This window comes from Amblyomma mixtum, chromosome 2 (genome assembly GCF_055824585.1).
Source record: "Amblyomma mixtum isolate Tamu chromosome 2, ASM5582458v1, whole genome shotgun sequence".
Classification (NCBI taxonomy): domain Eukaryota; kingdom Metazoa; phylum Arthropoda; class Arachnida; order Ixodida; family Ixodidae; genus Amblyomma; species Amblyomma mixtum.
In genome coordinates this window covers 262,039,773-262,065,280 of record NC_143013.1, presented here as the reverse complement: position 1 = coordinate 262,065,280, position 25,508 = coordinate 262,039,773, and the positions used below count along the sequence as shown (strand labels likewise).

The 25,508-nt window shown below is 46.9% G+C and overlaps 1 protein-coding gene across 1 annotated transcript; it reads right to left on the bottom strand.

Annotated features, from left to right (window-relative positions):
• Positions 1-5,055: 5,055 nt before the first annotated feature.
• LOC149363791 (uncharacterized) lies at positions 5,056-25,422 on the bottom strand. Its single transcript, XM_089573730.1, has 9 exons — positions 24,922-25,422; positions 23,914-24,010; positions 22,919-23,035; positions 21,370-21,578; positions 17,798-18,020; positions 15,893-15,964; positions 8,759-8,857; positions 7,786-7,897; positions 5,056-6,650 (listed from the first exon to the last, which is right to left on the bottom strand). Exons 1-9 carry the CDS (start codon positions 25,117-25,119, stop codon positions 6,104-6,106), a joined length of 1,674 nt encoding a protein of 557 aa, XP_089429856.1. The 5' UTR covers positions 25,120-25,422; the 3' UTR covers positions 5,056-6,103.
• Between the last annotated feature and the right edge of the window lie 86 nt (positions 25,423-25,508).

Genomic DNA, 25,508 nt, shown 5'->3' with positions numbered 1-25,508 from the left:
GTATCACAAACGATTGGCACGTCTTCAATGAGGACTGTCTCGAGCTTCAGGGATGTTTGCGCTGTACGTAGGCGGGAAAGCTCGGGGTCGTTTGCTTGCGCTGCAGACAGTTCATGTATGTCGAAGGGAAAGGAGGACGAAGTCGATGTTTCGGAACGACTTCGCGTGACGGCATCGACGCGACTGAGGGCGTCAGCCGGGGTGTTGTCGGCACCACTGATGTGTCGGATGTCAGTCGAGAACTCAGATATGAAGGAAAGTTGTCTCACTTCCCGTGGCGTATATAGGGATGCAGGACGGCCAATTGAGTAAGTAAGAGGCTTGTGATCCGTGAAAACGGTAAATGCTCTGCCCTCAAGCAAGTGGCGGAAATGACGCACTGCCAGGTATATGGCGAGAAGTTCGCGGCCAAAAACACTATCGTGTCTGGGCAGGAGTCATGCGTTTTGAGAAGAAGGCGAGGGGTTGCCACGCGCCACTGACCTGCTGCTGAAGGACAGCTCCTAGCGCAGTGTTGGAAGCGTCTGTCATGAGTGCCAGCGGATAATCGGGGTTTGGGTGGGCGAGTAGAGTGGCGTCGGCCAGAGCGCGCTTGATGGCATTGAAGGCATCGTCCGCCGTGGTGTCCCAGTGTAGCGTTTTCGCCGAGTGCTTGCCGCACAGCATGCGGTCAAGTGGTTCAAGCAGGGTGGCGCAGTTTCTGATAAATCGGCGGTAAAAATTTACGAGGCCAAGAAACTGGCGGAGCTTCGTGCTTGAAGTGGGCTTGGGAAACTCGGTGATTGCTTTCACTTTTTCGGGAAGCGGGCGGATGCTGTTGTTGTCCAGGTGATGGCCGAGGAATACGAGAGCTGGTTGCCCAAACTCACTCTTTTCGGTGTTGACAACAATGCCGTTAGTCGAAAGACGCTCGAAAAGTTGGCGAAGGTGGTGCAGGTGTTCTTCAATACATGAACTTGCCACGAGAATATCATCCACGTAGGCGAACACGAAGGGAAGGCCACGTACGACAGAGTCGATGAAACGCTGGGAGGTCTGCGCAGCGTTGCGAAGTCCGAATGGCATTCTCAAGAATTCAAACAGTCCGAATGGTGTCGTGATCGCTGTTTTGGGGATATCTTCTTCTGTTACAGGGATTTGATGATATGCCCGAACAAGATCGATTTTTGAAAAGATGGTTGCACCGTGCAGAGAAGACGTGAAATCTTGTATGTTGGGCAATGGGTATCGGTCCGGGACGGTCTTGGTGTTCAGAAAACGATAGTCTCCGCATGGTCTCCAGTCTCCTGACTTCTTCGGGACAAGATGGAGTGGAGATGCCCAGCTGCTGGATGAAGGTCTAATAATGCCAAGTTCCAGCATATGCTCGAATTCTGCACGGGCCACCTTGAGTTTGTCCGGAGCCAGGCGTCGTGGGCGAGAGAAAACAGGTGGTCCCGATGTTATGATGTGGTGCTGAACGTCGTGGCAGACGGGTTGAGTCCAATCCGGGGGTGACGTTAACTTGGGAAATTCATTAATCAGGGCTGCAAACGGCTCTTTGGCAACTGTAGCACATGAGGGTGCTACATCGGTAGTTGCACGCGCTGCTATGCCGTGAATAAAGAGTTTAGTTGCGGAGTCAATGAGGCGCTTCCGCTTGACGTCGATGAGGAGCTCGTGCTTCGTTAGAAAGTCGGCACCAATTATCGCAGAACCAACGTCGGCGACTAGAAATACCCACCGGAAGACCCTTCGAAGCCCGAGGTTGAGCGTCACAGAGCGCTGTTTGTAAACAGGTATGCGCGTTCCGTTCACTGCTTGCAGGTACGAAATTGCAGCGGAAGCACGCTCTGTTTTTGTGGCTGGGAGAACGCTCACCTGGGCCCCGGTGTCAATAAGGAATTTCTGTCCGGTGGTTCTGTCGTAGACGTGGAAAAGGCGACACTCTTCTTGGCACAGACCGCTCGTCGCCGCTAGTGGTCGGCCGGCCGGTTTTGAGCTGCAAGGCAGGAGGCAGTGGCGGGCGTTGGCGCCGAAGCGACGATGGTAATAGCAGATGCGTGGGCCTGCGGATGGACTTCGCTCACTCTGTCCGCGCTGTCGAGGCGTTGAGGAGCGGTGACGTTGGCGTCCACGTGCACGGCGTAGAGGCGGCTCTGAGTGCGTGGTTGCCGCAATCAGTTTTTCGAGCTGCTGACAAAGGCGGTTAACTTCGGAAGGCGTAGCGGTGGTGGATGCAGTATGCGACGGCTGAGGAGTGGTGATGGGGACGGCCAACGGCGACGACTGTGTGGGCGTGCTGACGGCAGCGACGGTCAAGTGCGGGGTGGCCACTTCCATTTCAGCTGCGTGCGTGGACGTCCTGTCTTCAGCGTGGGGAAAAGCTTGGCTCTACGTTTCTTAGGTGCGTCAAAAACCGGGTCACCAATTGTAGGGCGTAAGCTGCTCGGAGATCCTCAGAGAAGACAAGACGTCTGTTCTGTTCAACCGTTTATTCTCTGAGTAACGGAGCTGCGGCGGGGAGCGCGGGAGGCGCGCCCCGCCGCTGCGAGAGGGAAAAGGGAGGAGAAGGAAAGAGCGCGCCAGATCAACTGGCCAGATGCGGGGGCGCGCGGGGTGCGGTCGGGTTCCTTTGAAGGGACGCCGCAGACTTCGACCGCAGCGGCGTTCACCTCCCGTTGCCGGAGGCTTAGGGAAGAAGCACGCGTAAGTTGTGCCGGCGAGGGCTGGCGCCATGGCTGGCGCACTACAGGTAGTTTAACATCGGAACTTGCGTGAATCGCCCGGATCCGAAGAAAAACTGCAGTCGGCTGCGAGATAATTTTCATTGATGCAAGCAGAGCAGCCGGCTGCGCCATCTGGCAAACTGCGAGACCCACCGCCACTCCAAGCCGAGACACTGGTCGACACAGACAAGCTGAAGATTACAATGGTGTTTTTGGAACCAATTATACGGCAGCTAGCTGGTTCCAAAAAATTCTTGAATCTGTAATCTCTGGACGACTCTTGCTACGCTTGCTGTTTTGGTATCCACTTAGTTACCTTTGAATGGGTTATCTTGCCTTTGCAGTACGTGCCCTGCCCATGGCCATTTTTTTCAATTTTGAATAGGACACCATTACCTCATTTGTTCCCCGACTCACTCAGCTCTTTTCCAGTTGCCTAATGTTACTCCTGTTCTTTTCCTTTCAATAGCTCACTTCTAATTGGAGTTCCTTTCACTGGATCAGGCATAGCCCCATTTCGTATTTACTTTTCATGCAAGCACATAACTGCCACTCCACTAGGATAAACGAACACGGAGCACGCAATGGTCAGCAAGCTTGTGACTACCTCATGTATGTGAATTGTATCAATATACCCATTTTTCCATACATGCAACTAAGTGGTTTTGGACTGGCTAAGTAAAACGTTGGCACTATAGTAGGATACAACTTAAAAAAAAACAGCAGTTGCTAACACAGGGCCGCGGTCTGCGGCGTCCTGTATTACTCCGCTGGCTAATGGCAACAGTAAACGAAATCAGCTTTTTAATGTTTGACTTTATCAAACAATCCACATACTAAAATTCTAGAGCTCATAATTTTTTTCTTGTGATAAGCTTCTTATTTAGGCAAGAAGAAACCTTTGAGTAGCGGTCTACTTTTTTGTCGTGGAGGAATTCTGTGCGCAGAGGCTGAATGTGCGTTATTTTCTACACTTGTGGACGACAGCCTCGGCTTAAAGCTCTACGACAGTATCTTCTAATCGTTGAGCAAATGATACCATTGCGCTCAGTTATTTTATACAGGCGAGCAAACCAGAGCACCAAAATGCTGGCTTCAAATGAAATGAAAACCTAGCAAGGAAAACTGGCGTTAGTGCTGAGCAGCAGTATGATGAAATGAGCTGCCTATGAAAACAAACAAAAAAAATGCACTCACTGCGATTGTAATGAGGTTCTTTATTTTCATATTAAACACGAAATGTTCAACAATGACAAAAAAAAGTCTGAAGGAAAAGGATGCATCCAGGCCTGCAAAGAACAGCACCCGCGTACCTTGGGCAACATGCAACATGACACTTGTACAGTGCAATGCATTATGACAGGATATTTATAGAAGCTGATGACGTACTCTGCTTGCTCAGTCTAGGCCACTGCGATAGCACGGCAGCTCTGTCAAGCTCAGGAAGATCGCAACAAGCCCAAAAAGAAATTTCAAACTGGTGACTGCTTCATGGGCTTGGCTCCTCCTTAGTAATAATAAAAAGAAATGAACTTGAACAGCATTATAGCTGTCTGCGCATGCCACACAATGCAATGTGCCCAGCAAAGTGACATGTTGTGCACATGTCACTTTGCTGCCTAAGTATGCACATCGTTATAAGCGATTGTGAACATTACAAAACAAACAAAAAAACTGTGTTCAACAAATCTTGCTGGCACCGGCAACATTAGTGCAGGTTGCCTGGTAACACAACGCATTCAATGCACCATGCCATCGCACTAATGTAACTTGCAAAATTGTTGTCAGACAAATTACACAGGCATTCTTCCTCATGTAGTCTCCTATGCACAAATGAAGTATATTCTTGACACATTTATAAGCTGCAGCCTCCTGCACCTATTAGTTATTCCTAAAAACAAACTGGAACCACAGTTCATCACTAAATGCTCACTGCTCTCGCTGGCTTCACAATTCCACTCTAAAATTATGAGCTAAAATTTTCTAATGTATGCCCATGAGCAAAGGTTTAAATTTCAGTATGGAAAACTGGTTTTTAAGGGAAGGAAATGGCGCAGTAATTGTCTCGCATCTCGGTAGACACCCCAACAGTGCTGTAAGGGAGGGGAGGAAGGTGGGAGTGAAAGAAGAAAATAGAGAAAGAGGTGGTGCTCCCAAATAATTTCAACCACCTGGGGATCTCTAACGTGCACTGACATCGCACAGCACATGGGCGAATTTGCGTTTCGCCACCATAGAAACGCCGCCACCGCTGCTGGGTTCGAACTGGGTTAACTCCAGCTCAGTAGCTGAGTGCCCTAACCACTGAGCCACCGCGGAAGGGCAAAGTTTAAGGTCCACCCTTCCATTTCAAATTGAATTTATGTGCTGACAGACAATGCTTTTCATCAGCATGGAGCCAAAGAAACTACACAAAAGACTGCATACTAGTTGACACCTTCACAGTCTGCTTCCTTCCTTCAAGTTCTCCTACATGAGGTCGCGTGGTTCAAAACTTCCAGGCTCCTTTTCTTTAAAGAGCACAATAAAAATAACATGTGCCGAGGACTGTATGCCAAAGGCTGTGGGCTGGCCATCAGATATTCCCTTGACAAAATAATGACATCTAACACTACCACCATCACTTTTTTTGAGCTCTAGTTAGTTCCTTACCCCTACTGATGTCATCAGATGTTCAAGATTTAATTAACATATCAAACAACAAGCACTGTGTGCAGCATCATTGCATAAACTACAAACACAGTTCAAAATTGAAGGGAAGAGGCCTTCTGCTTTTGCTCTTAGATAGAAAGTGGTTGCCTTCACAAAAATACAGCGCCTACTGAAAACAGCAAAAATTGTGGTATTTGAGCAATACCACAGGCTTCATCAGTAAGGCATTCAAGCTTTATCCACTGCCTTGGGTTTCATATCAGCACTTGCCAACAACATGCACAAAATCTGCATGAGAGAGTTTTGACCCCATCTGACTAGTGGCTCATTGTATGCTTAGCACAACTGCTGATTCTGCAAGTGAGGCAATATAGCCAAAGGTGCTACCGGAATAACAGAACCAAGTTACTGAGCTGCGACCCAGACACAAGCTGAACACATCACAGAGGAAACAACAGTCGTTAAACACCTGCAATGTTTCTGTCATTCACCTTCTTTGCTGCTTTCCTGGCACAGGTCGCAGATGACATTTTGGAAAGAATATGGTTGCTTCTGAGCAACGCAAACTTTTCATCGAGCTGCTGCTCTCCTTCAAAGCTTTCAAAGGGCAGTGACGGCAACTTTCTGGACCATACCAGCACTCCATCCCTCCCTCTCCTACCCCCCTCCTTGAAACGTGAATCCAGCTGCAGTCTTTGCACTCCGACAAAAATAATCCACAGCGTGCCCTCGTTTCTCGCAAATCAAGGTGCCTCGTTAGACACCGAAATTCGCAGCGGATTCATGCGTTCTGGTGCCGTCCTGCTCTGTCTCAGCTTCTCCAGCTTGGACCTCAGGTCTGTGCCCGCCATTCGAACCGTCGACAGCAGGCGGCGCGCATCTTCCTCACCGCCCTCGTCATCGTCGTCGTCTCGCCGCCCGCGGCTGCTCCTTCTCGACCCGTGACCCGACCTCTCGTCAAACACAAAGTCGTGGCCATAGCTACTATCGCCGAAGCCATCCTCAGCTGGGTCATAGTCGTCCCGCAAGCTAGGGTCGTCCAGGTCGACGTAGCGCGACCGTCTTGGAAGTGGAAACCTGTCTCGATCGTCGTCACCAAATTCATCGTCGTCTTCATGCTCGTGTCTCTTGGAAAACAGGTTGGCCCGCCCTCCGGACAACCGGTCCCAGACGCTGCTGCCACTGACACTTGTGCTGAGAGAGCGGGTAAAAGTTTCCTCGTCCGACGTTGGCGAGTTGCCAGGTGTGGACCATGGTGTGGGAGGCGTGGGTGTTCCCAGGGCACCAGGCCTGTGCAGCACACATATGAAAGGAAAAAAACAGATTTTTATTATCATTTTTTTCTGATTGGTACATACCAACATTTCCGAAGTACAGCTTTCGTTAAAAGTGCAGGGCCCATGGGGTTTCCTTTTGGGCTATGTTTTGCGCCACATCATGCATCGGCATCATTCTGAATTTCTTAAAGGTGCACTGAAGAGGAATCTGAACTTGTCTTTTTGCCGCGGGAACTCGATCTAAACGTTCCGAGCTTCCTTAGAAACTGCGATTTACTGCCCTGTGTGGCCGATTTCCCCAATTTAATCGAATTAAAGTCCGGCTCCCGCCTTTTTTTTTTTTTTAAATTCTGCCTCGTACGGTGGGCGGAGTCGACCAACGCATGGAGCGCCTTTCACCCAGTCCCGTGGCGGCTTGCCGCTCTGCCATCGGCGGAGTAATACGTAGTAGTCCGTAGTAGCAAATAGTCTGCGCGTATTTTTATTTCTTCGGGCTTATTTTGCGGCTATATTATCTGCGAATGAAACTATTTATTCATGGAAACCTAAAAAACAAAATAAAGCGAAAGCAAAGCCTCCACGGGACTGGGTGAAAGGCGATCCACGCGTTGGTCAACTCCGCCCACCGTACGAGGCAGAATTAAAAAAAAAAGGCGGGAGCCGGACGTTAATTCGTTTTAATTGGAGAAATCGGCCACACAGGGCAATAAGTCACTGTTTCTAAGATTGCTAGGAACGTGTGGATCGAGTTCCTGCGGCAAAAAGACATGTTCAGGATCCTCTTCAGTGCACCTTTAAGGTCTACCCGCTTCAATATCTTATTAATGTCTGGTGGGTGAGATTTACATTAGTTTCTGGTACAGAACTTTTGCCATCACACTTGTTATCACGGTTTCAAGAATTGGGATAGAAAAAAATGGGCGCCTGCATCGATTCAAAAATTCAAACAGTTGCGGAATCAAGCACCTTGGCAACAAGAAAATCTAGTTTATTACCTTAACAGACCATACATTAATCGAATACATTCAGTAAAGGAAAAGCTGCTCATGCTGGGTGCTATGTGATTGCATAACAGAAGTCAAATGTCTCACTTACAAAGTTATTGATGACAGCAATGTAAATGATGAGAATGATGCAGCACCACCTACCTCTTTCCACGCCGCTGTTTTTCTTCCTCTTCATCAGCATACATCCGCATGCGCATACGCTTTACCGCACGCTGCCTGGCACCAAGCAGGGATCGGTCTCTGTCACTGTCATCTGGAACATGCCAACAATTGATTGAGCCCAGCAGTACTAACTGCACAGCTTCAAGGTGCAGAAGAATTTTCGCTATGTGCTCTTTCTTTGCAATGAAACACTAGACATTTGTAAACTTGGATCACTATTTGGAAAACACCTGTGCCCTAAATATAATTTACAATTTCTCCCACATACTCTTGGCTTCAGCAGCCCAGCAGTGGCTATGATGTGTACATAGACTCAAGGTCAGTCTAATGATTAGAGGAACCTACCAGGGTGGAGAATATTTGTAATAAGGGAGCAATTACTCATTAGCATCCACCCAAAAGCAGCGATAAAGCTACAAGCGAAATCTTAGCAGTTTTCACAGAACCTTCGTAGTTGCAGAAAAATTCATCCTTGTCCGGGGTTCAAACCTGGGACTGCTGCCTCACTGGAGCAGTCGCTTTATCAACTTGGCTAACAGGGGTGGCTAGCACATGGTAGAGCAAGAGCGAATTGATCAACAGCTTGAAGTGGGAACGGTGTTTGTCCAATGTTTAGGGGAAGTGCAGCTATACAGCTGCGCTTGGGTCGAGATTAATGAGTAATTACTGCTCCCTTATGAAATAGAGGTCACGTGAGGCATACAAAAACTGCAATATAATCACTCCTTAATGATTTCAATCCACTCCAACCCCTATGCACATATGCAGCCCTAAGGGCCAGAATGACAGAAATTGAGCAGAGAGCCATTATACAGTGCACTGTACTCCATGTAAAGAAAAAGACATGGCCATGCCTCACATGGTCACTATCATATATATATTCCCTTGTCTGCATTGACTGCACATAAAAAAAAAGGGATAGTGAGCAAGAGAGAGAGAAAAAAAAACGCACCTCCAGTGTCCATGGACCTAGCGCTTCCCAGTGCAAAGGAGGCACTCTTTGCCTCCCGCATCCTGCGCTTCCGTGAGTTGCTGATGAGGCCCGTCATGCCTGGGAAAAAAAAAAATACAAGTGAAGTAACTTTTTAATCTTCGAGGTTGCTCAGCCGATACACATCACCTTCACAACCATCATCCACCCTCAAACTGTAGGACCAACAGAAGCGCTATGTACCCTGCACATATACAAGGAAGTCCATGAGTCAAAAAGACAATAGAGATAAATTTATGGGGTCTTCGGCTGATATGCACCGCCTCTGCGCTGGTGAATGGAAGGTAACATGCAACATGACATGAGGATCACGTCTCCGAGTGCCCCAGTGGAATGTGCGAAGCATTCTCAGAATATGGCATCTTTGTGGCATCCGTTCACCGTGGCCTCCAATCTCTGAGGCTATCCTTACAAGCAGGCAATGTGAATGACTGCGGTTAATGATTTGTACAAATAAGCACTTCAATAACGTGAACTTATTAAAGGTTCAGTTTTTATTAGCGAACACAACACACAAGACCAAGTGTAAACCAGACATCTGCGGTAAGGGTTAGCAAGTCGGGCTTTACGCATGCACATACATGCTTGCGATCTGCTGCGATTCTGTTGGCGCAGATTTATCAAGTACCGCACCACGGCATTATGCTTAATGGTTGTGATGCATATGTTCTGGAGTTTTAGCTACAGCAACTGCCAAAATTATTTGTTCACAATTCTCAGTGCAATTTCGACTCAACATGCAGTTGTTTTATTGTAAGTAACATTCCATGTGTACAAACGTGGCCAGAAGGCGCAGTGTGATGAAGTACATGCCCATGGGCGTCCGGAGGGGGGGGGCAAGGGGGGGCGGCTGCACCCCCCTGGAAAATCACTCACTCGAACCGTGAGTGATGGCCGCACGTCAGGGGCGGCGGTGCGCTCAGCCAAAAGAGTAAAAGCGGCCCTGCTTCCACGCTTTGGGTCACATCTGCAAAGTGCCGCGTCCGGGGACGCGTCGTTGCAGACATACAGCGGCACCGGCGAGCATGTGTTTCGAGCCGTCTTGAGATGTGTGCCTGTTTCTTTGATCTCTAGAGAGATAGCGACACGGAGGCAGACAGTGCACACCCCGGCCACCGATGAATTCTTCAGGAGGGAGGGACAAATCAGCCGTGTCCATCCCCGCTTTGTCGGACTGCTCAGGGGCAAGCGGGCGATGAGTTGGCGCCGCCGCCACTCGCTGTCTCCTCCGATCCACGGGAGAGCGCAGTTCGGTACAAGCGCCGCTTTCAGAATTTTCGGCAAAGGGGATTAGCTGCTTTTGTTCACGGTGACGCAGTCTCCAGAGGCGCCCCCACACCAGCGTTCCTTGCGTCTTCTCCGGAAACCAGCGCCTTTGGTCAAGGCAGCCCGATGGCGCCTGCCTGGCTCGCCTGTCACCTCTGGCTGGGCCTCAAATCCCAACAGCGCCCATGTACTGTGCGATGTCAGTGCATGGTAAAGAGACCGTCCGTCCCTCATAGCCTGAGTCGTTTTGGGGCTCTGAACCTCATAAAAACACACAAAACAAATTTTCCGACCGGAGTGTCGAGTGTCCCTTCCCCTCGGAAGTCGCGCGGCGTTCCTTGCGTGTGCGCGCCTCTTTGTTTGTGCTTCGGTGTTTTTAGTGGCCGGTTGTCAACGAAGCTGAGAACAACCAAGACAGCGGACGAGAAAACGACGAGCGGCGAGCAGTGTGTGTGCAAATACTCGACTGTGCGGTTGCGCGAGCAAGATGGAGCGAGGTGTATGAAACTGCGAGCGTGCATTTATCTTGTAAATAAGTTTTCGCTGCATACATAGTCATTTTTTGTTTTCAACGTACGCATTCAACCGTTTTTCCAATCAATGTGTATATATTTTTAACACTACCAACCCCGAGGAACTCCATAGCCAGCTTTGTCTCGCGCGGTCCCGAATGATGGATATTCGACGCTTCTTCAAGCGTCAGCGGTTGTCTGACGAAGCATTATCCAAATGCGCCCCTGCAGATTCTGGTGTGACATGTGACAACGGTGTAGCATTTGAACAGAGTGATGCAAGCTTTTATCACCGGACAGTAGCTGATGTCGTCGACTCCATGGAAGGGACTCTGTCAACAGTGAGTTCAGGTGATGCAGCAGGCCGAGATGATTCCATTTCTCCTTTCTTGGGATTCAAGTCCGGATTTGACCAGAGCGATGCAACCTTTCATCACCGGACAGTAGCCGGCGTCGTCGTCTCCATGGAAGGAACTCCACCAGCGAGCTCCGGTCACGCAGTAAGCCGAAACGATTCCCTTTCTCCTTGCTTGGGATCGAAGTCCGGAGACAACATCAAGAAAACAAATAACTTGCCTCAAGAATATAACTTAGGAGAGTTTCTAGGCAAAGCTAAACTCACTGGCATACCGGACTTTTTGAAGTTACGTCTTCTTACTAAGCCATGGTCGCCAAATGTCACATATGATTTTAAGAAGGATGCGACACCTGGAAAGAGGCCTTTTCGACATCAGTGGCTGGGAGATTACGCCCCCTGGCTTGCGTACTCAGCGACAGCGAAAGGCGCCTTTTGTCGTTTTTGCGTCATTTTTCCTCCGCGTGTTCACCGGGGTACTCAAGGTAGTTTTATCGTGCGCGCTTTCAGTAACTACAGAAAAATGCACGAGGCGTGCTGGGATCACGTAAAATCCCAATGGCACCAGGAGGCATTGACGGCCTCACATAACTTTATGGATGTGATGAAAGGCAAGCAGCTACCCGTTGTACAGCAGCTGAACAGAGCACTGCACGCGCAAGTTGAAAGGAACCGTGAGAAACTATTTCCAATAGTTTCCACCATTGTCTTTTGCGCGACGCATGACTTGCCGATTCGCGGCAAGCAGTCCGATAGTGGAGTCTTCAATGATCTGCTTGACTTTCGTGTAGAAGCTGGAGATACTCTACTTCAGGAGCACTTCGCTTCTTCTGCTGGCAATGCCAAGTACACTTCTGTCCGCGTCCAGAACGAGATCATCACAATCTGTGGCGACATCCTGAGAGAGCAGATAGTTACCGAAACTAACAAAGCGTTTGCTTTTTCCGTTCTTGCTGACGAAACTGCAGATATTTCAGGAAAAGAGCAGATGTCTATAGGCGTTCGCTTTATTGACAAGGCGGAAGTCGAAGTGTGCGTTCGAGAGCAGTTTTTGGGATTTGTAGAGCTGGAGCAATTAAACTCCGCTTGCATCGCCGCGGCAATCTTGAAGCTTTTGACGAATGTCGGACTGATTCTTTCGAACCTCGTTGGACAGGGGTACGATGGATGCTCTACAATGGCTGGAAAAGAAGCTGGAGTGAACAAAATTATACAAAAACAGTTCCCGAAGGCACTATTTTTCCACTGTGCAAGTCACAAACTAAATCTCGTCATCAACGATTTGAACGACGTCTCTGAAATTCGAAACACAATTGGGATAATCAAACAAACCATAAACTTCTTCCGCGAGAGCGTGCTCCGGAGAAAATTGGTGCCCAACATTCCGATGCTGTGTGAGACAAGATGGTCTGCAAAGTACAAGTCTATTAGGATCTTCTCTCAGCATTACGTGGCCATAGTCGAAGCACTCGAGCAGCTCGCGTCCACGGAATCATGCTCGAACGCTGCAACTAGACAACGAGCTCACATCCTCTACTGCGCAACAACAAGCTCATCTTTCATCGTCTGCTTGCATATTGTAGCGAAGTACAGCGCTCGGCTCGAACCAGCTACGAACATTCTGCAAGGTGTATCCATGGACTTCCATTCTGTGCATGGCCACATCACTGAGCTACAACGTATTTTTCGCGGCCACCGGACAAACGCTGTAGAGGAGTTCTCTAACATCATGAATGCAGCAAGGGAGGCAGCCAATCACTTAAATGTGGTGATATCTGTACCAAGACAAGTCTCTCGTCAGGCCCACCGAGACAACTACGGGATTCAGTCGCCAGAGGAATACTACCGTGTGGCAATATATGTGCCGTACTTGGACTCCCTCACTGCTTCTTTAGCTCGGCGCTTTTCTGAAAGCAATGAGAGGAGCTTCAAACTTCTCCAGCTGCATCCATCAAAAATGAAGCACTTGAGCCGTGTTGAGTTCGCTGTTCTCGCCGAAGAACTCCAGTGCTTTTACGGCATCGACAACTTCAAGGAAGAGGCCATCTCTTGGTACGAGATGTGGTGCAACAAAACTGGGGACCCATCAGAAATAACTTACTGCGAGCTTCTACATCAGGCCAAGACATTCTTCCCTGGTGTTGCAAAAGCCATTGAGGTGGCTCTGGCTTTGCCAGTTACTACCTGTAACGGTCGAACGCTCCTTCAGTACAATGAGGAGAGTGAAAACGTGGCTACGCTCAACGATGACAAACGACAGACTGGACGGCCTTTGTATGATGAGTGTGCACCGAGAGCGTGTAATGAAGCACAGAAATGAATTTATCACCAGTGTCATCACGCAATTCGCCCAGAAAAATCCGAGGCGTCTACAGTTTCTGTTCAAGGAAGACTGACTGAGTGACTGTCGTTGCGTGTTTGTGAACATATTGTGCTGTGTGCTGGTCATCAATCCGGGTGTGTCGAGAACCCGTATGCAGCAAGACTGAGCACTCTTCTCCACGAAGTGATAGTATCTTTTTGCATTTTTATTAATTTTAATTGTTTCTTCGTTGATAAACTCCAATGTATCTCTCCTAGCCTTGCTTTAATTTGCTGTTTGTAATTTTTCTTTCATGTGTGTATTTTACTTATTTATTTTATTTGTATATAAATAAATAAATTTACTCCGCAAATAGTGCCTTTTTGCTACGAACATACCCCCCCCCCCTCCGGCGCCAACAACCAATGGGGCCCCCCCCTGCAAAAAATTCTGCGGACGCCCTTGTACATGCCTACTGCTACATACATGCCAGATGTTTCTCAGCACTCTCACAGAAACAGGCATATCGGTCACTGCAGTACATATGCTATCAGCTTTATGTTGTCACCTGTTTGGCGCGTGAGTGCAGCACAAATAAATGCAACACAACTGCTGTCAGATCAGAAAACTCCATGAGTTCTTTCAGCCAAAGATACCGTTAGATTCCAATCAACCCTCTCAGGCGCTTAGTACACAACTGAGTGGCAGACCACTATAATCGAAGTGGTGGTCTTGTGGTAGAGCATCCGCCTCGCATTCAGGAGGTGCTGGGTTCAATCCCCAGTGCCGCCGGGTACCCACCGGTTTCTTTAATGGGTACAAGATTTCCCCTGGCCTGGTGCTCGGCTCTTCTAGGGTGAGATGCTTGGGAAAAGGGTCTTAGACCACAGTTGCCTTGACGGATCAGAGATAAGTTCTGCCGCCAAGCAACCCTAAATCCGCCTCGTGTGGTAGAAGCCCAACTTGTGGCCCTTTTTCGCTTTGTCCACGTGAATCTTTGCCCACAGTGACGGGATTTGAAGGCGCAGGCTCCTTTCCCAACCTATGCAGCCCTAGGAAGCCGAGCACCAGGCCGGGCCATAGATTGTACCCATTTTAAGAAAACCGGTGGGTACCCGGCCGGCGGCGGGAATCGAACCCACCACCTCATGGAGCCGAGGCGGGCGCTCTGCCACGAGTGCAAACTCACAGCTTTTTTTCAAACAGTAAGCTGGGTAGCACGTCATCCGCTCATTTTTATTCAGATGAATTTTGCCGCCAGCGATCACGTCGACTGTTTTTGCTTAATGTTGAGCATAACGTGACTCTTCGAAACACAGAGTGATTCCATGATCCCTCGGGTGCTTATTTGCCAAACCTGGGCATTTCGATGTTACTATTTCTTAACAACCTCACTATTTGCACGGAATTTTGCACATCCTTGTAAAAAAATTACCCGCTTCCTCTTTAGAGAACTGGCAATTTCTTTTTCTTGAGGCCTGAACATTATATTTAGGCAGAAAAATTATTGCTACCCATCAAAACAAAAAAAAACTGCGCCTGAAAGGTATATTAGGTAATGCAATACTATCACGGACTAGAAGATGAAGCGGGCAGTGGCAAGCAGGAGCGCTCGAGTTAGGCCCCCGCAGTCATTAAAATCATGTCATCACCATCTGTCATGTCATTCTCTCTTCATCAGCTTGCCGTCATGTAAAATTTGGTGTGACGTACGGGGTAATCATTACCACCCTGGTCCGCATCGCCTCGCTGTGCCCAGGCCCGCCAGACCAAAACCAATCCCACCGTTTGCCCCAACCCCGTCCCCCGCACCGACCTGAAGACACGACGAATTGATAATATGGCCATGACCAGACCCTATGACCTCACCGATCCGAGACATGTGAGCAGACAGCCCCCAGCCCATACTGTTTGGTGCGCCCATAAGCCTTGGCTGCCGGCTACAGGTGACCTGTGGCTCGGAAGCTTCATGGGCCAGCACTCATCCGATCATCCACCATGGCAGCAAGCCTTTCAACTTCCTTTCTCTAGTCAATCATTCCTTCATGCTCATTGTCATGTCGTGCTTCACATCGTCAATGCCCTTTTTCTATCTTGTGATCGGGACGATCGCTCAGTGGCCCCAGGACATGTCATGGACCAGAAGACAGAGCAGGCAGTGGCGGCCAGAAGCACTTGCGCTAGGCCCGCAGCCATTAAAATCACGCTATCACCATCCGTCGTGTCGTTCTCTCATGGGCTCGCCATCATGTAACAATATGTAAGCAAGTAAGCAAACAGACAAAAACTAGAAGAACCGATTCAACTACATAGACAGGTAACATTAGTACAAACAAAAGGGCTGAATTAAGCAAACAATTCAGCAAACATGACTCAAAAAGAAGCGTAGGCAAAAAGTAATTACAACTTTGTCATTTGCCTAGATGAGCTTTCAACACAGAGAGTGCAGAGCTTGCAGAACAACAAACACAGTAGCAAACTTTTCATAATTAATTTTTGTCTTTGGCTGTAGGTACTATTTACTGTGAAGCACACAGATGCACGGTGAGAAAGATAGCCATTATTTGGAAGTGGAAACGCCACATTTTTAAAAAGTTTAATGCATGAGGTGTGTAGGACGCAGCCCCAGAGCAGCAACTGCAGACACGCACTGTACTCACCACCATAGTTTGGGTTCCCATACTTCTTGTAATATTCACTGTGCTTCTCTGCTCCGGGCATCTTTTTGTCATCTGTTGACAGAAACATTGCATCTAAGTCTCAAAATAAGTAGAAACCATGAGCTGAACAGGTTGCTTTACTGCAAGATGCTGGCATGCCCAAAGCACAAGATACCGTGGTCAGTCCGTGTTACACAACAGTAACTCAAACATGTGTGGAGCATTGATTACTTGTGGCACATACCTCCTTTAAGGGGGGACACTGGTCTTGAAAAAAAAATTTTTATTAATGAAGTCACAGTTACGAAATCTTCAGGGACTATGTATTTTTGTGTGCTGATTCTAAATATCTCATTTAATTCCATGTAAAGCAATTGCTTGAGCACTTATGCACTTTTTATGCTAGTATTTTGCGGAGAGTTTTGAAGATAATTTGCAGCAGGAAACTCTCTGAAATGTATGCCATTGGGTTCTCTTGACACCAAGGAATACAATAAGGGTGAAATTGTCTTCCTGCCTATCATAGAACTTATGTTATAGAGTTTTGAAGTTGTCGCTTCAGAAATGAGAAGGAAAATGTGTATTCCTGTGTGTGAAGTGGCAGCTTCAGTACCCTATTACTCAAGTTCTATGAGAGCCAGGATGATAATTTTACCCTTATTGTATTCCTTGGTGTCAAGAGAACCCAATGGCATACAGTTCAGCGAGTTTCCTGCAGCAAATTTTCTTCAAAACTCTCCGCAAAATACTTGCATAAAAAGTGTATAAGTGCTCAAGGAATTGTTTTACATGAAATTAAATGACATATCTAGAATCAGCGCACAAAAATGCCTGTGCCCTGAAAATTTCATAACTATTACTAAATTAATAAAATTTTCTTTTCAAGACCAGTGTCCCCCCTTAATACCACCAGACATGTGGCCAGCGTCAAATGGCTCAACCTGGTGTTTAGATGATGAGACGGTATCTGAAGAAGTGTTTAAACTTTGAAGCCAGTTTATGTGGCTTATGTGGGTGATTACACACGAAACCACATGTGTTATAATGAAGCACAAACCCACTGTTATGCTGGTGCACCTCATACAAAGCCCAAGACAAATGAGAGAGAGTGAAAGAAAAAAAACATTATTGGGGAATTCTCAAGGCAAACATTTAAAGAAGCAAATTCTTTAAAAAGTTATAAGCTTGTTCTTACAAAAAACGTCAATGGCCTGCAATGAATCATACACATAGTGTTGTTGCCTCCAGTCCCTTTGATTCTAAAGGTATGACAGCTCTATAACCAAAAAAATATGGAGGGCACATATGACTGCTTACATGCTTTGAATCTGAAAGCATTCTCACCGTGAGCTCTGTTGTGAGGTTCATTAAAAATTCCTTCCTTTCTAATGACACACCCACTCATGAGCATACAGTCATAAGGAAAATTGCACACGCTAGGTTCACCTTTATTGCATGCTTGCGTTGCAATCTAAAAGCCCTTGGTTTGATTCCCCATACGTTTGGAAGAGATTTTATTTTTCTTCTTTGCTGTAGATGCCACTATCTTATGGTCTATTGTTGAAATCATGCAAGAGCATGGTGACGTTACTGAGGAATTTCGTGCCATGGATGCCAACGGATGGCGGCTTTTGTGCTAGTGGGATGTATTATGCTTTCGCATTAAAATGGTACCTAAACAACTGACACCCTGTTTTACACATCACTAAGCATAAACAACGACAATTTTCGATTTCTTTCGATTTCCAGCTTCGATTTGTTCTCAATGAACCTTTAAAAACACTGAAAGCCAACAAGAACACTAAAGATCTGCATGAATTAGCTCAAAGCACGGAGTACCTGACATGGAATCATCGCAAGCGGACTTTGTTAACCACAAGGTGCGGATGTGTATTTGGTGCTCACATTTGTTTGAAAAGCGCAGCAGCAGGATTTTGGCCTTCGGGTGAGGCACAACGGCACGTCGCCACTCTCCGGGTGGCACGGGGACTCCCACTTCCGAGATGTCCAGCTCCTCGCGCTCTGGAACTGGGCCCTTGGGGGCCGGGGTCCCGGAAACGCCAGCGTCGTCGCCAAATTCGTCATCCGACATCACCACAACTTCCTCACTTCCATCTCCACCACCACCTGGGGATTGCCAAAAGCAGCGTGTTAGAGCACACAGGAAGGAGATAAGTGCCACGGTTGCTCTCCATTTTTGCATATTTAAAGGTGCACTAAAGAGGAATCTGAACTTGTCTTTTTGCCGCGGGAACTCGATCTACACATTCCGAGCTTTCTTAGAAACCTCCACAGGACTGGGTGAAAGGCGCTCCACGCGTTGGTCGACTCCGCCCACCGTACGAGGCAGAATTAAAAAAAAAAAGGCGGGAGCCGGACGTTAATTCGTTTTAATTGGGGAAATCGGCCACACAGGGCAATAAGTCACTGTTTCTAAGAATGCTAGGAACGTGTGGATCGAGTTTCCACAGCAAAAAGACATGTTCAGAATGCTCTTCAGTGCACCTTTAATTATACAACGATGGCAACAATGGCAACAATGGCCTAGCTCTGAGATAGTACTGGCCTAAAGGGTACAGAGACAATGTTTTCAAGCACCATCCATACAGCTCTAGAAAAAGAGAGTCCAGGATGTTCAGACCACCTTCACTACTCGTTGGCACATTTACACACATTTCCTTCACGAGGAAGCATTTTTTTACATGACTTTTTTAAACAGTAATGTGGCATCTCTTAGGTAGCCACATTACTGAGTAGAAGTGTAGAAGTAGAAGTAGAAGAAGTAGTAGAATTAGAAGAAAAATTCATCCTAGTCCGGGCTTTGAACAAAGCTAGGACCACCCATTGTCTGAGCAGCGGGACTATTCTTCAGCTATGAAGAATATGAGGAAGTTGTGCTTTCTTTTGTAGCTGCATGGCAGTGCTCTGGTGGGTGCTCATGAGTGCTTACTTCCTTAACTCAAATATGCTCAACCTTTGGGAATTCCCAAGAGTACACCGGAGTAATATGGATTGCAATGTCATCAGCATTATTATCTAAAAAGGCCTAATCGAAGAGTTTCAGACAATATTCACTGCAACAGGACTTGTACAACTGGCATGGCTAAACCCTTTCCGGTGCTTTGTACACAACTGTGTGCAAAAGCTAACTCACAGCTTTTTCAGACAATGTGCTGCACCTAGCCGTAATTTTCTGGTTTAAGGTTAATTTAGTATCCTTTACATAGCATATAGTATGGCTTTTGATGTGCTATAGTGACGATAGTAAATAATATTTCATGAACCAGTGAGCGAAGTAGCATGCCGTCCGCCATTTTTATGCAGACAGATTTTGCCCCCCCAGTAAGAACATTATTTAACTTTTTTGCAATTTCAAGCATAATGCACATCTTCGAAACAGATATTGATTCCGCAATCCTCCAGGTGTTTACTTGACAAGTCCTAGCATTTCGGCGTTGCTATTTCTATCAATTATGACATTTTGTATGAAATTCTGCACATCCCTGTAAGAAATTAACTGGGCAAATTTTGCACTAGAACACTAGCACATTATCTTTCCTGAGGCATAAGTACACGATTCAGGCAGAAAAATATTCATTTTCATGGAAACAAAAAAATGGAGCATGAATGAAAGAGGATATATATAGTTTACTTACAGCATGTTTGCAAATGTGATAGTCCTTGGAAATGGGAATGTTCAAGTCAGAATTTCTGCACAGCCCACTTACAAGCTTCCACATGCTGGGGTACGTATGCATATCTTGTCACCTTTTCAATCTTGTTTTTGAGACTCACTCGCTTAAAGCTGCTGCTGTGCCAAGAAAATCTGCCACTGTCATCAACATCGATCCCTTCCTAAGTGCATTCCTTACTCCTCTTCTGAAGAATGGCCTCACAGTGGTGTATGGAACCACAGATACACACAAAACCAAGCAAGCACTGTAGCAGAGTCTATGAGCGGACAAACTGATCACCTGAGCGACCTTTGGGTATAAGCGTAAAATACAAGCTCACGGAGGCCAGTGACATAGGTTATGGGGTATCTTTACCTATCCCCAATAATAATTTAACCCTTGGTATTTGTTATTCTCCAGGCTTTTCTCCAGCTTCTCATGCAGGTGCTCCTATTCCAATACTCAAAGTTTGATGGACCCACGACAACTTCTCCAAGTAATCCACCTGACCCTTGAAAGCTGATTTCTATGCGGCTTCAACAGCGACTGTCACAAAACTAAATAATTTTGGTTAAAAAACATCAGAAGGACACAAAATATGAAGGGTGACGAGACAAACTGTGTGTTTTGTCTCATCCCGGAGCTGTATTTTGTGACACCTCGTTTTGTTTCATCTCACTTCCTTTTTTGTCCTCTGTCATTTGTCTTGTCCCGCACTGCCTACACCACTGGGAAACCACAACCAAAAGGAAGGAAAACAAAATTAAATCTCATAAATAAGGCCCATGGTGTGTTTTACCTAACATGAATTTCAACTAACTACCTTAACAGCAAGTACTCTTTGTAAATGTAACAACTGTAAGGTGGGGTCTATTTGGAGAAGCTTTAGAACAGGAGCAGGGCTAACAGCAGTTCAAGATCAGCCAGTCGAGCCAGGAGCAAGTACTAGGTGATGGCCATACGGCTCACATGTATGCCCGTCTTCTTCTTTAAACAACATTTGGTTATTGGGAAAGGCAAGGAGACGATATTGCCTCCTTCAGGGTTACATCTGGACCTTGCCATGAGAAAGTAAACGTAAATTGTGGGTTTAACCTCTCGAAGCGAAGTGGGCTATGAGAGATGTCACAGTGGAGCGCTCCGGATTAATTTACACCACGCACACTGACATTGCAGAGCAAATGGACAACTTTCGCGTTTCGCCTCTATCAAAACAAGGCTACTGCGGCTGGGATTCAACCCGAGTACTTTGGTTCAGTAGCCAAGAATCACCACAGTGAGGGGTTCAATCACTTGGGGTTTTTTAGCGTGCACTGATATTTTAAAACAGGATGGCTTTTGGATTTTGCCTCCATCAAAATGTAGCCCCTGTGACCAGGATTCAATCCCATGACCTTGTGCGCAAGCAGCTGAACACCACAGCCACTCAGCCATCTTAGAGGGAACAAGCCATCTTAGGCTACCTAATGCGAGAACCCAGCAATAGCTGTTATGCTGTGAAATGTGACACCCCCTCCCCCTTTTCACTCTGCACTGCCAGTGCAGTGCTCTCCACCAAGCCGCACTAGCCAAATCCCACACCCACCACGTTGCGCCTCTACACTGCAGAGCATCCCTCTCGCTTTTGCTGTCTCCGCTGCGGTGCCGTACCCATTGTTGTGTTGCACCTGCTACTTCCTTTCCTCCTACTCCCTCCCCTCCCACCTCCCTCACTGTGTGGACGCCTATGCCAGCGTTGCAGAATCTGGGGCTTTTCGCATTCGCAGCTATCGCTGTACAATGTTTCAGAGGCAAAAGTTACTCACCCTCGGCTGATTCCTGACGGACGATGCCTCCACTGGTTGTTGCCTGTTCAGGCCGGTTCAGCGGAGACACGCAACTTGGAGCAGGCTTGGCCTCTCCTGTGGGGGAGTCGCTCCCTTCTCCCCTGGCCTTGGGCTTGACCAGCAGTGGTCGGCTCAGTTCTTGCAGGGCACGAGCGGCATCCTGGTTTCGCTGCCACACGACGTTGCCTGAACACAGTGACAACAACAATGACAAGTGGACCACCGTGGCAGCATGTGGCAAGTGGCAGCATGCTACAAAGGTATGACATGTGAACTAATGATGCAAAGGCCCAAGAAAGGGAGCTCTTCAGTGAAAAGTCAGGGGTTTTAGCCAGTGTTTTTATATGTTACTCTGTGTAGCGGACGGGATTGGGGGGAAAAGACGGAAGGAGCGCAGAGCAAAAAAATGGCCAAAAGAAAAGAAGAACAAAACAAATAATAATAAACTGTGGCCCTGGAGATGGCTATAGATATTTCAAGTGTTGACAGAAAAAGAGCTCAAATTTTTTTTAGAAGGCCAAATGGCTGAAAGCTACAAGCGAATTAAACACTTCCTGATGAAAGAAAAAAAAGGTCATCTTCAGAACTGTATATTCTACAAAGAAAAGTAACTTCCTAATGAAACTGCATGCACAACACACAAGAAAGTCCACAAAGCCCGAAAACAGAAGCTGAATCTTCTCATATCTCGTAGCAAGATGCTGGTTGGTTTATTGGTTTATTGGGTTATTGGAGTTTAACGTTCCAAAGCAACTGAGGCTATGAGAGATGCCGTAGCGAAGGGCTCCGGAAATTTCGACCACCTGGGGTTCTTTAACGATGCGTCAATGATCCGAAGTCACGCGATCACATTTGGCCACTAAAGACGCGAGCAACACACATAAAAAAAACAAAATTCTGACGGCTGTTGGATACACAGTAATGACGTGCCCGATGTGAAATCTTGAGTGTGTCAGCAATACAGCCTTCACTTCAAAAGGGTACTAGAGTTGGTCTATATCGGTTGGTTACCTCATTCTTATGACAAAGAGGCTGTTTAATAAGAAAAAGACTTTTTATAAGCTGGGAAATGTCAAAAAATTAAATGCAGGCATCACTGCCACTGGCTGTTTTCATAAGAAAACTGCGGTGGCATATGTGAATTTCTTCAGCCGTTCACTTTCAGCCAGTGAACACGTTCTTTTCAAGTCTTGAAATCACAAGTTTAAATTGAGTGGCAGGAAAGAAAATGTTCCATTTTTAAATAGCGTTTTCCCAGCAACAATAACTGTCTTTCGGTGCCAAAGAAACATCAACATTGTCAGAAAGAGTTACATAGTCGATTTTTACAAGGAACAAATCTTTAAAGTCCTTTTAAAATGTGTCATCATGACCAGCACACATCCACCACCAACTGCACATGACGTGTTTAAAGCATTGAAATGTGTCACAAACAGTAGGTACCATGAAACTCTCACAACATTTCCCAAGGGAATATCTGCCAGCAAAGCAGTAGCTGAGGAGGAGTTAACAGTTACAGAACTCACAAGCATAGTCGTTGATCCAGTCAATGGAAGTAGGGTCATAATTTTTGAAGTATTCCAGCACGTCTTCTGTTCCCATGTCGGTCACGCCTCTGACGTGTACGGCATTCAGTCTTGTTCCTGAAATAGATAGAAAAAAGAAAAGAAAAACTTCAAAAGAGAAACTTCCTAACAATGCTGCATAATGAAAAAAAAAAGCTATAGCCACCATCTTTTAAAAACACTGGCACATCTGTGATGACATAGGTGCCAGCACTAATTGTACCAGAACAGTGCATCTTAGCTGAGTAAAGGCATGTCCACAAATATGACTACATAACGAAAGTAAATCAAATGTTGAAGCTTCCATCATTTTTCAGCACAGTGACCAAAAGAAAGTTAAAATTAGAATTCTGTCTATTTGTGATCAACTAAATGTTACACAAAAAGATTGTTCAAACCAGATGAAATAAATTTCAGTATCCGAGGCCTGCACAAATCATCATGATTGGTTTGGTTTGGTTTGTGGGGTTTAACGTCCCAAAGCGACTCAGGCTATGAGAGACGCCGTAGTGGAGGGCTCCGGAAATTTCGACCACCTGGGGTTCTTTAAGATGCACACGAAGCAGAGAATTGGAAAGGTGGGATTCTGCACATTTACATATCACACTAGTCTTAAAAGAACACTGCCAGATATTCTGTTCCCTGATTTTATGTACACTACTACTCTGTCATGCCAATCTTGACCAATGCGTAACGCTGAAAAAAATAACGAAAGTAAATCAAATGTTGAAGCTTCCATCATTTTTCACCACAGTGACCAAAAGAAAGTTAAAATTAGAATTCTGTCTATTTGTGATCAACTAAATGTTACACAAAAAGATTGTTCAAACCAGATGAAATACCAAACCAGGCTCTACTGATAGGCTAAGTTCATAAAAAGTACTGAACGGGTCAATGCAGACAGAAAGTACACCTTGAAGCAGGCACAAAATTGAGCAGTAAAAACCATTTCGTACCTCCTGGCCGTCTAGGATCGACACCTAGGCTCCGGTAGACCTCAGCAAACTGGACCATGTAGGCTTCTGGGTCATCGCCGTCATCCGCTGCCATTTCCTGACACAACAGAATCATAACAAAACCAGCTTTCCATCATACATGAAGGGCCTCATGGGATTACAAATGACATGACCAGAAGTGAGTTTCATTTTTCAACCACTAGCATAGCTGACCAAAGCTAAGATTTAACAACCATCGCTGAAGTTGCAAGTCAAAGCTAGCCAAAAATTTGAAAGGACTAGCAAAATTCGCTTCTTAAATCACCAGTTATGCTTTGTGAATACAAACGTTAGTCTACATGTTAATTTGTCTAAAGCATAGAGCTCCTCAGCTTGGTATGTAATGTAGCGCAGCCCGATTCTGTCTCCGTGCTGTTTAACAATTTTCGAAAGACTAACTAGCTAACAAGTTTCAATAGTGAACTCCGATATGCGCAATTCTTAACAAGAAGAGAGACAATCTCCATTTGCTAGCCACCGTCACGCAACGTGCCCGGAACTAAAGCGCGCATTAATCACGTCGGAGTGACCGATATCGCGGCAACAGAGCATTTACTTTCTTACAAAGCAATCAAAACGACACACCCCGCGCGAATAAGGCGTCCGAAAACGTCGTCTCCAATCGAAAGCGGCACAGGAACCGCATGAAGTTACTCGAAAACAGCCAAGAAATTATTTCTTTTCTTTTCTTATCAACGTAGCGCAAAAAGCGAAACCACGCGCACAGAAATTTACATTGATGAGGTGTTCGCGAGCGAAAGTAGACGGAAGTGATCGGAACCCGCTGGCTCACTACCTCGCATATGGCACAGCGCATCCCTGGCACCGATACCTCAGGCCGCAGTAGACGAAAGCACAGCGCGCTCTTGAATCGAAACTGCCGTTCGTCCCCGACGTGTCAGGAACGATCGGACTACACCATTAATAAGCTATTAGCGAGAAGTAAAACTGCGGCATAGTGACACTCACGTCCGAGCTCTTGCGCGCGCGGTCGGCGACTCGAGCGGGCACGACGACCTGCTGCGGCGACTCCGTGATGTCGGCGCCTTTCTCCACTTTGCTGCTCTCGTCCAAGTCCATGCAGTCATCGTTGTCGGCTTCCAGGGTGTTGCTGTCGACAGCAACCTTTAGGTTGGGCAGCTCGCGCTCCAGTAAGAAATCGGCCATCCTTGTTTTTCTTTCCTCTCCTTTCTCCTCGAACGTGTCGATCTGATCCCGGTGAGACGGAACCACCCGTGCGACGACGACGGCAACGGAGGAGGTGGGGGATTACGCCGTGCTGGGAGAAAACACCGGGCTCACTTTCGAGTACGGCCGCAACATTGCCGCCGTAGCTTACCGGCGATAAAAGAGGGACTGCTGCGTGACTGCGCAGCCCATGTGATCCCGGCAAGCGGCAGGAAAATTAACGCTCCGTCGAGCGGGAAGGTTAGATTCGCACCACGCGAAGACTCCGCAGAGCGCACGCAAAACAATGCGTAAGGCTAAATGGAGGAAGACGATCCTCATGTCACGTGACTTTTAATGACGTCATTCTAAAATGGCGTTTGTTTAGG

What these genes read in the sequence shown, in the direction of transcription:
- LOC149363791 (XM_089573730.1), bottom strand. Translation starts at nt 25,119, where the DNA reads ATGGCCGATTTCTTACTGGAGCGCGAGCTGCCCAACCTAAAGGTTGCT. An exon ending in CGATCCTAGACGGCCAGGAG is followed by an intron (nt 23,036 to 23,913) that starts GTACGAAATGGT and finishes TATCTATTTCAG; the next exon opens with GAACAAGACTGAATGCCGTA. An exon ending in CTGGATCAACGACTATGCTT is followed by an intron (nt 21,579 to 22,918) that starts GTGAGTTCTGTA and finishes CACTGTGTTCAG; the next exon opens with GCAACGTCGTGTGGCAGCGA.